Source organism: Lingula anatina, chromosome 6 (genome assembly GCF_051362555.1).
Source record: "Lingula anatina isolate TDL-2025a chromosome 6, LinAna3.0, whole genome shotgun sequence".
Taxonomy (NCBI): domain Eukaryota; kingdom Metazoa; phylum Brachiopoda; class Lingulata; order Lingulida; family Lingulidae; genus Lingula; species Lingula anatina.
The window spans coordinates 18,959,748-18,974,428 of record NC_141772.1 but is presented as its reverse complement, the minus strand read 5'-3'; the positions used below and the strand labels follow the sequence as shown (position 1 = coordinate 18,974,428).

General features: G+C 37.5%; 1 protein-coding gene across 1 annotated transcript; it reads right to left on the bottom strand.

Moving 5' to 3' along the window:
• Positions 1-2,846: 2,846 nt before the first annotated feature.
• On the bottom strand, positions 2,847-14,128 carry LOC106159803 (RNA-splicing ligase RtcB homolog). Its single transcript, XM_013536207.2, has 13 exons — positions 13,962-14,128; positions 12,849-13,028; positions 12,154-12,300; positions 9,490-9,538; positions 9,035-9,242; positions 8,485-8,534; positions 7,814-7,920; positions 7,172-7,331; positions 6,575-6,750; positions 6,020-6,208; positions 5,362-5,472; positions 4,782-4,944; positions 2,847-4,268 (listed from the first exon to the last, which is right to left on the bottom strand). The coding sequence occupies exons 2-13, from the start codon at positions 12,942-12,944 to the stop codon at positions 4,204-4,206; spliced, it is 1,521 nt and encodes a 506-aa protein (XP_013391661.2). The 5' UTR covers positions 12,945-13,028; positions 13,962-14,128; the 3' UTR covers positions 2,847-4,203.
• Positions 14,129-14,681: the final 553 nt, after the last annotated feature.

Sequence of the window (14,681 nt, the reverse complement as noted above, 5' to 3'; positions counted from 1 at the left end):
AAAACTTTGTAACATTGTAGCAGACTATATTTGATCTGTCTCTCCCCGAAATGTTGCAGACCGCGTTAACTGTTTCGCAGTAGATACTAGTAGATGCGGGATATGAACAAGGTAACGATAGTGTTAAAGGAACAAGGGGCAGGATTGGGTGGATAAAGGGGGGGGGGGGGGGGGGGGGTACTCCCGTCACTTTTTCCAGTCTCGTCAGTCTTTAGAGCTGGATGCGTGGGGAACACGCCCATTTTTATGCCTCGTAAATATATATATATAGGAATAATTCTAACAGTTGAAATAATTCTAAAAAACAACACGAGAAAAATGTAGTTGATTGAATGTTCCCTTGAATATATAATTTTTATGCTATTATACTTATATATTATACGGATATAACTGCTAGTCAACTGAAAAAAGCTAAAGCATAACGAGGAAAATTTTTTCCAGGCTTGAAGAAGGAATTCTTCACCCCACCCAAACCCCATCCTCTGCCCCTTTCTATGAGTATTTTATGTCATTCAAATCAAAGAGATAGTGTCTATTTTTTTGTTTAAGTAGACTGTGTCAGTACTCAAAAGTGTACTGTGCCATACAGTGAAAAGGAAGACATGCCCGGTACGTGCATTTTGGGGGTACCAGCAAGGAAGGCAGATGTTGTTGTAAATCACTGGCCAGTCATTTAGAAATAAATTATGAAATCAAAGATTGGATAAAATATCGAATCCTAATACACGGACGGGTCGAGCAATGATTCGTATAAATTACCTTTGAATAACACAAATTTAAAGATTTACTATTATTTTATACCCCCTCTCTCTATCTTTTAAGGATAAAAAACTCTTGGTATGAGATTCATATTTCTCAGTTAATACATTGTTAACTTATAGAAATATAATAAATTCTTTAAGGGCTATTGTTGCAATTATTCTGGAATCTTCGCTTTCCATCGGACCACGTTACCTTCATAGTTGTCTACCCTCTGTTATAATATCTTAAGAGACTTTAACAAATAACCACAACTTTTTATTTAAAAAGGGACCGACTGTGAATGTCGGAACGGATTCATCAACCATTCGTAAATACGGAAAAATAGTCGATTACCTCAAGAAAATCCATATTTGGTCAAAATGAATAGTTGTTATTCATTCAATGTCTTTTTGCGCCAAAGACGTAGTGTTGAAAAAGTCGGCTGAGCAATGTCTCTCAGGACATCTTTTGTTTAAACGACTTATGCAATGCATGTTCTTATTTCAGGATGTATTGAACGCATAAAACTAATATCTGTAAAACCCCTTCTCTGGACGGCGTCTTTTCTGCGTCCTTTGTGCGACCATGAAACTGGCATCGCTGTGGTCGTAGAAAGGATGTTTGGTCGGATGTTTTGATCGGGTGTTTCGTAGGATATTTGGTCTAGCATCCTTTAGGACAAGCTCCCCATTCGAACCAGCAACTTATTTTCATAAGTGGCAAACACTGGATACATTTGACATTTGAATTCAAGGATTACTTTCTTTTCAATAAATTTGTATATTTGTAAGTCCAAACGTGTTTGAAAATAAAATAAATCAATAAATATAAATGTGTATGCGTGTGTGTGTGTGTGTGTGTGTGTGTGTGTGCGTGTGTGTGTGAGCGTGCGGAGGGTAGGGATGGGGCAGTGGAGGATGAACGAACAAAGAAGGCTGCCAGAAAATATCTCTGTACCCGCCTCTGATTTGTATGCATCACACACTGGTATGCATATTGGCATAGTAAAAAAGGTGAATAAATTTGATTGGGCACTTCCTTATTGTCTTTAAAACCTGACACCAATCAAATTCCATTGTTTTTAACGCAATTATAAGATCATTCCACTAAAATGAAAATAAAGAAGATTCGGCTTCTCACTGTGATCAGCTCGTCCAATTCAAAATAGTCTCTCTAGTTAATGACATTTTGATTATCGAATCTACTATAATCTGCATTTTAATTAACAGTTGTATAAGCTACGAAGTCTTTCTCATGAAAAATCGTGCCGCAGCTTCCCAAATGCAACCGAGGGACGTCACGACGCACCTCGCATACTTTTTCCTTAGGAATAAGCGTTACGGTTTGCACCAAATGTATAGCGTTCTATTTCTACGCAACTGTTTGAATTAAAATCAGTATTCGTACATAAACTCCTGATAATCTAGCATATTACAGCTATCGGGACGTGCAAAACCTGAGAGCTTTAGCTATGACTGGGTTCCCATACCTAGATACCAGGATCGATCCAACTCCAAGGGGTTTCACGTTTAATTGCTTTCAGCTTAAGCGGCTTAGATGTCTGGCACGCCTACTGAAGCTGCAAAACACTAATTAATTATCCCTAACAGCTTCAGTGGTTGTTTCAAACATCTAAGCTGCTTAAGTTAATTGCAATTAACCTAGAATCCCCTTGGAGATAGATCGATCCACAGTTAGTACAATAAGGTCTGGGAATGGTTCATAGGTTTTCCCACAATGCCCGTTAAATTTGAAAATAAGCCCCTTTTTGATTTCTACCGTTACGGGAGAGAAAATTTGTCGCTCTTTTCCTTATGACTGAACAGTTTGAACAGGAATATACAAGGTCGAGGTACTGTCGTGTGTGAGCCGTCAAGGCAAAAAAACTTCTTTTTTTTTACTTTTTTAAAAAGCACACTCAATGTTTTGCCTGTTTAATTTGCAGTTCTGTTGTTTCCCAACATTAGATTATCTTTTGCCAATACCAAATATTTAATGTGCCAGATGCAACAAATCCGTTACTAAATAATATTTCATGTATTTGATAATTATTAATGTCGTTTTTATGTATAATTTTTGTCACAAATTTGAAATTAATTCACACCTGACCATTATGAATAAAGCTTTATTTGCTTTCCTTTGTGTGATTTGGTCACTTTCAGATCTGGCGGATCATACCATTATTGTTGCTATGGAAACGTTTGAAAACAGAAACGTCTCCCTTCAGCAACAGCACATCTCACTAAATTGATCTTTGACCCAGTTGTTATTAATTAAACTTTTGTTAAACAAGTTTTCTAAATATTCAAGCAAAATTAAAGAAAATTGTTTGAGAAGAACATAAAACACCTTGATGTGTAAATATCAGTAATGTTACAGTTGGGAGAGCACATCAACATATGCAAAATAAGGCAGGTTTTCTCTTTATAAACACATACAGTGTACTTATACTGTTACATGCATGTCAGTCTTAAGACCTAGATTTTGTGTACACTGGAATATGCCATAACACCTAGGTCTTACAAAACCACAAAATGATAACATAAAAAAAAACTAGAAAAAAGAAAAATAGCCTGATATTCCTCAAGATGAAGCATTCAAAACTTCTCTGGTGGCTGCTATTTAGTGGAAATGTCAGAAATCTAGGCCAATGATATTTTTGGTTCCAAAAAAGTTGGAAATACGCCAATAGTGGCGAAATTCTCATCCTTGTATGATGCTTTAATGACTGTATGACCAATAATGTATTGTAGACTTCAGTCGTATTTAGTTGCAAATAAACTTTTTTATCGTATGTACCTGTAGTACTAATAGCTTGTGAAAACTACCACCTTTCAAAACACTCCTTCTTTGGGTTCAAATATGAAGTAGGAAGTGTTAATTAAAAAACCTGGCAACATTCACAATTAAGGCAACTGAAAATGTACTTATTATACAACATGACAATTAATTCTGTGGAGACTAATTGTAATACATAATATGACAATTAATTCATTAACACATAGAGATGTCTTAATCTGATGCTTACATCTCAACATTACATGCACAGTAGGCTACATCTGTACATGGAGGCGAATAAGAAGTGAGACCTTAAATGACTGTACTACAAACGAAAAACAAATTAAGGCCAATGAAGGTCTCCTAGTATAATTAGTTTATATTTAGTTAATGGAATTTGAACTTTAAATAAAAAAGCTAAATCAGCCATCCTTGTTGAAGAGCAGGAAATGATTAAAGCATCGATAAATCTGCAGCAGTCCACTTAATATATAATTATAAGTTGATTGCTGGTTGAAAACATAGTTTTCACCTTTCACAGGCTCAATATTTCCAATGAAGCAGATTGCTATTTATTCCTATTAGGTCAATGGAAACAAAAATCTGCAGTTTGCACAGTGAGACTTTCAACTCCATTCTTTTGAAAAACTCTCCAAAAGTCAATCACATAAATCTGTCATTAATTCATCCCTTGATGACTGCTATAGGCCTAAGTTGAATACATTTTTTACTTATGCCAGCTGCATGACCTGGAAAATAAAAGGACAGTTGAAAATATTTGTATGCTGAATAACCGATAAATTGAAGTTTTTTTCATTATCTGAAAAATGTTGATTTTCCATTTTCAAATTAGTCTGTTAAAGAAATAATTTTTAGTTGGGAATCTCCATCCTCTTTCTCTTTTCTTAAACCATTTTAGCATAAATTAACCTTATGAGAAACTCAATTTTTTTCATTATTTCCCATTTCAATAACTATCCATCACCATATAACACATTTTTTTGTGATTTTCATTCAGATAATCTAAGAACAATCTAATCATCTAAAGGCCAATAACCATGACACAAAAAAACCTGATACACTTTGCTCGAAGTTTTGAATCTAAATTATTAGAACTTCAACAAATCATATTTTCACTCACATTTTCACTTATTCAGGGATATGTTTTAAACATTAAGATGTCAGTTACTATGGAAAAGGTAAAAAAATTATTTTGTTCCCACCCCTGCGAGCAAAATAAAAGAAAACGTATCCTAACTTACAGGTATCCACAACATCTGTTACATTTTTGTACGACTCTGGTGCTTCTTCCATGACTAGTTTTGGTGAGGCAACACGAATGGATATCCCTTTTTCGGCTAAAGCATCTAGAACCATTGTGTAGTCAAGATTCCGTCGTGATTTGGCTCGGGAAAGCGCTCTTCCCTACAGAAAAAAGTAGGTATCATATTATGTCAAAGAGTAAACAGGTAACCAAATATACAGCCATTCAGTGGATAAAAAATGCACTAAACTGCTTATTCTAATTCCTCTAAAACTGTCCAAGAGATTGAAAAATGCACTAAGAGATTCAAAAATGCACTAAAACGTTTTATAGCTATTAACCCAGTGACATTTAAAACAAATCTCCCAGCGGTAATCAATTCATAACATTTTTTCATCAAAATCATTTTTTACTTTAATTCTCCAGTTTTTAATGTGGTACAATCAATTTTAGTCACAATGGGCACAATATAAGTACACATATGTGACTTGGTGACACCCATACATAATGTAGGAGCTACATAACAGAGGTGTTCCAATTTGAAATACCAAGGTAGCAAGAATGCATCTTCTACTTACTGCCCCATGGCAAGTAGATCCAAAGGTTTCCTGCATGCCATGTTCTGTTCCTGTTAACACATAGCTGCACGTACCCATAGTGCCCCCTATTAACACTGGCTGACCAGTTAACTGGGAGGAAAAGAGGAAAAAATTGTGTTAATGGCAGCTATGCAGATTTAATTCTTCAGACTGAATAAAAATATAATATTCATGTTTCAGGTTTTGTACAAAATTGGTGGTTGTATATCAAAATATTTCATTTTTCATTTTGTTTGCTTTCTGGAGAATACTTTTTAAACAACTAGCCACTGTATTCTAAGTGAAAATTAGGTATTTGGCTAAATGTCTAAATGTGCTGCAATTTTTCCAATTGACAGGAAAATGCACTGCAGATGTGATGGAATATATTGGAGGATCCAGGGTGTCAAGAAGTGGGAAGGGTGGGATCTAAGGGGCCCCAATCCAAGTGGTCCGTTATTTTTTAACCTCACTGGCATCCCTACCCCCACCCCCTAATACTACATATCATCTAAAAATGTGCAACTACAGTTATTCTTGTATAAATTTTGTCAGTCTAAAACAGGTCTTTTCTTCTGTTTGGTAGAAGACTGAATCCCTTTGTAAAATAGAGGAGAGAGATAGGGAGAATTGGATCCAGCATAAAACGACAACAAACCTGATAGTCCACAGGGATAAGAGGATGGTGTGGAGGAAATGCTCTGGTTGACCCCTTCCTGTGCACCAGTAACGTCTTCTGCTTCCCATCTATCCAGTGTTCCTCCACTTTGGCAATGTTATGAGACACATCATATATAACGTGCATGTCCAGGTCATCTGGGGTGGTGTTGAACATTTTGGCAAAGGCCTGCAAATGAAGGGGATACAGAATGCTTAGACCTTGCTGTGGATGATTGTTCTATGTTCTAATGTTACAAATCAAAAAAATGTCTGAAATGAAGCAATGATAAACACTTCTAAATTCCACATTCCCAAAATGTCAAGAATATTAAAAGTAAAATATTCAAACTAAAAACTAAAAACATTTTTTACTGCCACCTAAGGCCAAAATTGACCTGCAGTGTACAAACCGTTGACCTATCAACACAGTTGACCTGCTGACAGCCAACCTTATGGCAGAGTTGACCTGCTGACAGCCAACCTTATGGCAGAGTTGACCTGCTGAAAGCCAACCTTATGGCAGAGTTGACCTGTTGACAGTTGCCCTACTTACCTGTCTAGTAAGAAAGGTCATACTTGTCCTATTGACCCAGGCATAGTTTGCAGCAGATGCCATTCCTTTCAAGTAGTCCTGGCCTTCCTGGGAGGCAATGTGGGCACAGGCTAGCTGACGGTCATTGACCTCGATCTGATCTCGCTTCATGGCCTTCTCCATAGCAACCAGTGCATCTGTTGTAATAGAATTTTTTTTCATGGAGTATGACAATAAAACAAGACATAAAAATAGGACAACAATCACTGATTATCTTATAATTTTGCTTCATCAAAATTGGACCAAAAAATGGGACTTCGATACTTTATAACTAGGTAATGTCAGTGTACCAGCTTTCTGGAGATAAACTGAGTCCAGAAGGGAGTGTCATTCTGAATTATCTATATAAACAGCATGTCACTAGTACAGCAGGATTTCACTAAGCTTTACTGAGTTGATTCAACTGTACATGATGTACTGAAATCATAATGTGCCTCTCCCCTCCTACACAATTACACAAACAAACATGCTTACACACACACACACACACACACACACACACACACACACACACACACACACACACACACACACACACACGGTCTCCCCTTGACTCACCTGTCGCCACCTGGTGTCCCATGCCACGACTACCACTGTGGATCATCACACACACCTGACCCTCTTCCTCTATCCCCATCTTCTTGGCAGCAAACTTGTCAAAGATTTTGTCAGCCACTTGTATCTCTGCGTAGTGGTTTCCTGCCCCCAGGGTGCCCAGCTATAAGTAGAAAATGGTGAGAGTTAACGATAAGTCTGTCCGTGTTCAAAATACTGCATAACTCCACAATGGTACCTTTCTTTACAAGACTGTCAAATCTGCCAGTGCAAAGAATTCATGTTTTAAGCAATCTTGATTTGGAAACTTTGATAAAATTTGATTAAAAAATTCAGAACAGACATGCAGTTACTCAGGAGAAAAAGAAGTGATTGTGCAGTTTCAAAACTTTTCTAAAGAATTTTTTATGATCATTTACATTTTGTCTAGGTGGAGGTCTGTGTATTTTTAGGGGTGTCAACTTGAATATACAGTCAACAATCTAAAATGATGTTTAATAACTTGCACACCTGCTATAAAAGGATTCAGAAATATTTTCATAAACAATATATTAAAATCAAAGACACGACTTTTTGCTTATGTTTTGAACACAAGGCTTAAAAGCAGACTGAAAGATCAATAGCTAACAAGAAAATGTGTGTCACCTGTGGCAGTCCTCTCTTCTTAGCTCTGAAGCTGACTTTGGAAGGATCAGACTGCAGCATGCGGCCATATTCCTCACAGTGTTCCTTGTCCTCTGCCCACGCATAACCTGCCAGTAAGAATAATCAGGGTAGAGAACTAATTCCCAATATTAAGTGAACTTCAACTTAACTGCAGCAATTAACCGTAGCTTAAGTTTAAATCAGACCACCTGAAAACCAAACCTAGTAAGTTCAATGAATCTTTCCAAAGCAAGATTCATGCACTGGTGAAAGTGCAAAAAAAGGTTGCTATATCTTTATTCTTTCTTTTTCCTAATATAAAAATAAAAACTTAGACCGAGTTCCCATGCCTAGATCGATCCATCTGGATTGGTCTAATTCCCTGGGAAGTCTCACTAAATGGCTATCAACTTAACTGGCTTAAATGTCTGCCACGCCTACCGAATCAGCTAGGGTAAAGATAATTACCCCCTAACAGCTCACTAAATTGCTATCAACTTAACCAGCTTAAATGTCTGTCACGCTTAGTAAAGCTGTTAGGGGGTAATTATCTTTACCCTAGCTGATTCCGTAGGTGTGGCAGACATTTAAGCCGGTTAAGTTGATAGCAATTTAGTGAGACTCCCCAGGGAGATAGATCGATCCAAATATCCGTGGGAATGGTCCCTTACCTTCTCTGAGTGACCAGTCCATCCCCATTTCCAAGGCCTCCTCTAGATCTCTGAAGTAAACCGATAGTGGACAATTAAACATGATGAATGTGCAAAGACTCGTATCTGTTCTTTAGATGACACTTTTGGCAAACCTTCTGTAAGCTTGATTGCAACTAATCAGCGTTTTTCCTAATTATCTGCAATAAATGTAAATCACTTTGGGGGAAAGGGGGGGGGGTGGAGGGGAGCACATTAGCACCACTCAAACTAAATAAATGGTTTCATAATTGCCATGAAGTCTATCAAATTTATGTAAAGGTAATCCATTACATATATTTCTGACTAACTGTTTGTACAAATAGCCATTTAACCATTATCAAAATTTTCTGTATCATTATCCTGCATTATTACAACATAACTGCCATTAACTGGTCTCTGGTATGAAATACTTCTTTCATAAAAAATGAGTGCTGATAAAACACACACACACATTTACATGCACACACATATGCAAGCACGAATGCACCAATGCATGCAAAGACACACACAAACACATGATTCTACTTACTTTGCTGTCATAGGTATCACACCTTTCGAACCAACTCCAACTGGAATATGATCAAACAAACTCTGTGCTAGCTGCTCCTTGACGGGGAGAACGTCTTTCTCAAAGAGATTAGTCCTTAATAGTCTGACCCCACAGTTAATGTCAAACCCCACACCCCCTGGGGACACAACAGCCTTGGGGTCATCCATGTCAAAGGCGGCCATGTTACCTAGAACACAAACAGTCTATTTTCAACAACTGGTTCAAGGTTATGAGCTAAGTGCAAGTGTGAGACTGCTGAATACCAATAGCTGAAACATGATGTATATTTTGTGCTTAACACAAGTTAATTATTATTTAGAATAATATCAATTATGAATATGCTTTATCTAATAAGTCATATAAATTTTTAAATGAGACCATACGCAAGAGATTAAGCAAATCTTGTTTAATACATAAGTGGCTGTCTCACTCACCAATTGCAAACCCGTATCCAGAATGTACATCCGGAAGACCAACTGATTTCTGTAATAAAACATTCACAATTTAAATCTGTGTGGACATTAAAACTAGCCATTCACTGTGAATACTGACCAGTACATTTAAACAGTAGTGAGTGTCTACCCAGGCCAATTAAGGTACGGATGTACCCAAATATAGCTAAAAATCATCATTTTTTGGTTTTTTATGTCTAATTATTGGTTAAATGTGTATCTAACGTTTAACAGAATAAAATTTTTACATTTTGAACAAAAAATATGTTTTTTCTGAGGATTCTGATGCTGCACACATCGGCACCAGTGGCCTGCTCTATGCCCCGCCTTCGTTGTCAAGGGCCGTTAGCATGGGTAAACTCGGTGGGCGGCCCTTAGCAGCATCAGCACGTCTAGGGAAACAAAAGAACAGGGATGCGCCATGCCCCCTTTGTCATAAACAGCGATCGGCAAAGCAGTGCCTATTGTTCCGCTTAAGCTGTTTTGATAGTCACTCTTGATTGTGATCAGCGCTAAGATGAATCTTTTCCGACACATAGGATTTGCTCGAAATACGCTTGTTGTTACACGCGCTCTTTCGATTTTCTTGTTAACTTTTTGAGATACGCAAAAAAAGAAGAAAATTCCCTTGCTTGCTACCCGTGACAACAATCGTCATACTTTCTATCCATTTTCGACAACAGCTCGATGCAGTTGTTAGATTTTAAAAATCTTAACATGGGCGTAACTAAGCATACGCACGGATGCACTGTGCGTACAATTTTTGGCCAACCATGATATCATTTCATATAAATTTAGTGTATTTTTCACGGAATATAAAGAAATCCTCTGCTTATTAAAGTCACCAGTATGAACAAATCCTCTGTATCAGTTGTACAGCCCCCCCCCCCCCCCCCCCCCCCCGGCTTGCATACTTTTATTGAACTGAGGTAAACAATACCTGAAACCTTAACAAGTTTTATCTAACTGGAATCTAGTCCATCTAACTGGAACTTCCTTTACCTCTTAATTGGAGGATTCAGTGGCCCACAACTCTCCTGAAGCCTCGCTGGCGATATTTAGCTCAGGTAAAAATCTACCCGAGTGTTATTTTCAAAGAGCAGCTCCTGCAACCCTGAGGGCACTAGATAAAATCTGGACACCAGGATTTATAAGGAGCTAGAGAAACAAGGGAAGGATTTTTCCTGCAAAGCGTCAAATAATTTTGAAACGGAGTTGACCCAGCTTTTTTCTTCAACAATTATCGCAGAATTTTTCCTGGCTCACCCAACTTTAGACATTTCCTCTAACAAAACCTTTTTGGTTGCGTCTATTTCTTGTTGTTGATGGTCCGATCGGCGTCCTGTAACACGACCGTGTTTTCGAACCATTTTTCGCTTGGCGAATGTGGACAAGACTGCCTGCGATGCTGCTATTGTGTGCACATCCTAGAGCGCATCCCTAACACTTTCCCCGACGGCAATTGACGTGGCCACTGATTGCTTGAGTCATTAGGGCTTACTTGATTGCCTGTCAATCATTCTGGCAGTGCTAGCAGTAATCCCTTGAAGTTACTAACAGGAGGTGAGATTGATACAAAAATAAGATTTTTTGACATCCAAATGCATGCAAACAAGCTAATTTCAACCGGCAATAGAGTACCCATCTTCGCGATCGTCAGAACGATAACAGGTAAAGCTGTCAACAATTTAATTTGCTAATTTGGACAATTAACCTCCCTGAAAGGGTTTTTGCTCGTTTTCTTTGCTTTCAATATTGACAAGATAGCGTTATCTTAGCAAGCTATAACTGTCTACCTGTACACCTGAGGGAGACCAAATTTACCATGCTAATTATGAAAAGTATGCACTAAAAGTGCTTTTTAAGAAATTTTGATTGATCCTCTCTTTTCTAATTTATAGACTTTGAAAGTGAAAATTCCCTAATATTTTGATGTAATTTCACGTTTTTATAGATAAAATCAACAATAAGTGTCTGAAGAAAAATCCCTGACTCCATGCTGTAGTACTTTGTTCAAGTGTTATAATGCCATCAAAAGCAAGTTTATAGCTGTCCAGGTGCCTGAGAAAATCAGGTGTATAAAAATGGTGTTTTTGTCCCCAAAATCCCGATATTACGTCACACGATGAAGTTAGAGCTGTGTTCCAAGCATAATTAGATATTTTGAAGGTACATTAAATGAATGTGACAGGAATAAAAAAGCCAAGACCTTTATTTTAAGAGAAAATCTCAAACCTACATTCCCACCTTAAAAGCATACTCTTTACGGGGGATCACTATGTTACAAAGGACTAAATTTGGCAAGATAATTTTAATTCGTTTTTTTCATGCGAAATACTTATCTTAATATCACTGCAATAAAAATAAGCACTTCTAGAGCACAAACTCCCCTTTTTATTGCTTTATTTACCATCCCACTAGATTAATTCAGTTTAGAGTGTGGCCATTCCCCAAACATTAATCTTAAATTGCCCCGCTTTTTAAATTGGAGTAAGATAGTTACAGGTTTTTGATGTAACTCCATAGCTAAGCAAGATATTGTAATAAAATTTGACATGGTTGACACTAGACAAAAAATTATAATTATCATCATGAATTATTATTATTTTTTTTCTTTGCAGTTAAGAGACACTCTTCTTTATTTACCCCAACAATGCCTGGTAGAGCTGCAACATTTGCTATTTGTTTCATCCCTGGTAGGAAACCCCCAAAACCTTGACTGTTACATGATGCCTTCAGTTCATCAAACATAAGTTTCTCTAGGTGTTCATTCACGTAAAATACTCCATCCACCTAGAGAAAAGAGATATAAAAATATTCACACAGAGAAGACACATCAAATTTCAGTATTCAAACCACATGGGTTGTATGAATTCATAACTCACAAATGTTTTAGAAACAGGTCTCTTTGTCAAGCATTTCATTTTTTTTTTCAATTTAAATATATTTAATTTTTTCAATATCTCTCATTTTTACAGGTTCAAAATATAACTTGACATAAACCCAGTTTGGTTTTCAAAACTTAGGAATAATCTCTTTCAGCATCACCTGGTGAAATATCTTAATTTTTTTAATTAACAAAACAATTGCCATAACTGTACATTAAAAACAAATCGTTATCACTGAATGACGTAATTAAATGTGAAGACAATATATGCTTTTTACTCAGTCATACAAAGTCACATGGTGTAAATATCAGGATTTAACACACCTTTTCAAGATAAGTAGATAGAGCAATGTCAAAGCTGTAATAAGTCAGGAAAAATAAACAAGCAAATGGACAGGAGAGCATAATAAGTTTATTCGAGTTTAATTCAACAGCATTCAAATTAATGCCATACCTTCATATTAGACACGAAGCCTTTTCTGATTTTCCAACAACAGTCAGATAACTTCTCTAAGAAGCGTAACTCTTCCTTATATGTCCTCACCACCATTGTCACAGTTATGCCTGACCTTACACGCTACAGTACTGTTGTTGTTCTTCAATAGAAATGTCACAGCTGACAGCAACTGATCATCTGAAAAGAAATAATGAAAGATTGATCTGCTGTGCAGAGTCAGGGAAAGCAACGGCTTCAAATACCTCACCTCAGGCCTTCCCTAAGACACAGCTCGGTTTCATGTGCTCTTCTCTACAAGTTCAATTTCCTTTGCAGTAATCTTTGCATCTGTGCTGCTGCACAGAGCAGAATAATCACCAGTTGTCAGCTGACAATTCTGGCTGCTATACAAGTCAGGGGCGGATTTAGGCCATCTTCTGGGTCTTCTGGAAGACGGTCAGATTTTTAAGTTAACATTGACGGGTATCTAATTTTTTCTGTCGGGAGACGGTCAAAAACGGAGGATGGATCAATAAAGATAATTTGGAAGACTGTCAGAAAACACCTCTGGATCCGCCCCTGCAAGTTGCAAAGAGACATAGGATGGTTTACCCCTTTTCTCATTTTTCTCTGGAACCCAATCACTCAAAACATTGAGAGTATCCCTTAAAGACAAATTTTGTGCTATGTGTTGTTGTGAAAATGCACATATTTTCTAGCTTAATACAAAAAGAAGACCACACTGCCTTTTTACAGAGTGGTACTGAGTGAGATACATGCTACATGGTGTAGGTACCCTTAAATCGACAAGTTTTATTAAAGTCATCTAAAGCCGAAACCTGTAAGTATTAGTAGCCCAAACTTTGAGACACAATGGTAGTCACCATTGAACCGACTGCAAGTGTAGTGAAATGTGACTGTGTAACTTAATGTGGAAAGTGTGCGTGGTGTTGCCTCAGTAGTTCGGCCTCACACATGCCTGTTATGGAATTTTGCAGCAGGTAAGATTGAACAAATGCGGCAGCATGGTGCGGGCATCATTTAGCCGGCTCGTCAAGCACAATACGGTGCACCCTAACTAAGTCCCATTATTCCTTTTAAAAAACCTAAAAACAAGGTAGCTGTACTTACACCGATTTCTTTTTTAAACCTTCTGTTCAACACCAAATGGTACATCTATCACATTCAGAAGGCTAAGGGTGAAGAAGTGTTGCACATTCCACTGAAATCTAGGTCAAGGTGAAGGCTAATGCTGCAACAGAAGCTCACTTCCCATAAGAAGACGTACTCTTTAGCGCCCCGTGTCGTCACATTCACGCTACCTGCAGCTGTGTCAAAATTATATGCTGTTTGAGTTGATGAATAGCGTACATAATATATATGGTAGTTCCTTGCGATCATATTAAGAATTTTCTCTTGCCATCGCGTTGGGAAAACCGTGGTCGTCGGTCATTGTAGCCAGTCGCTAGATTTGAGGATTTAGCCCCAGTTACACTGTAGACTCACAATCATGCCCCCCCCCTGACTAATTTTACAAAGTGATATACTAAAACTTGAAAATAATCGTCACTTGTTGAATGTTAAAAAAAACATTGAAAGTTACGTTGCAGATAGTGGTAATTGAAATGCCAATTTGCTTGGGTGCCAAGTCATCAATTTAACATTAAATTTTGGTTTCTTACTGCCAGATGAAGTTACAGTTTACTTGTTTTCTTATAATAACCTGAAGAGGAAGTGTTTGACCCCTCCCCCTCCCCTCACCTCTGTATCATTACTATCATTTGACAGTAGTCCATCTTCTGCCACCAACGCGCTATCATATCCGCGTTTCCCAGGTGCTGAACAGTTACC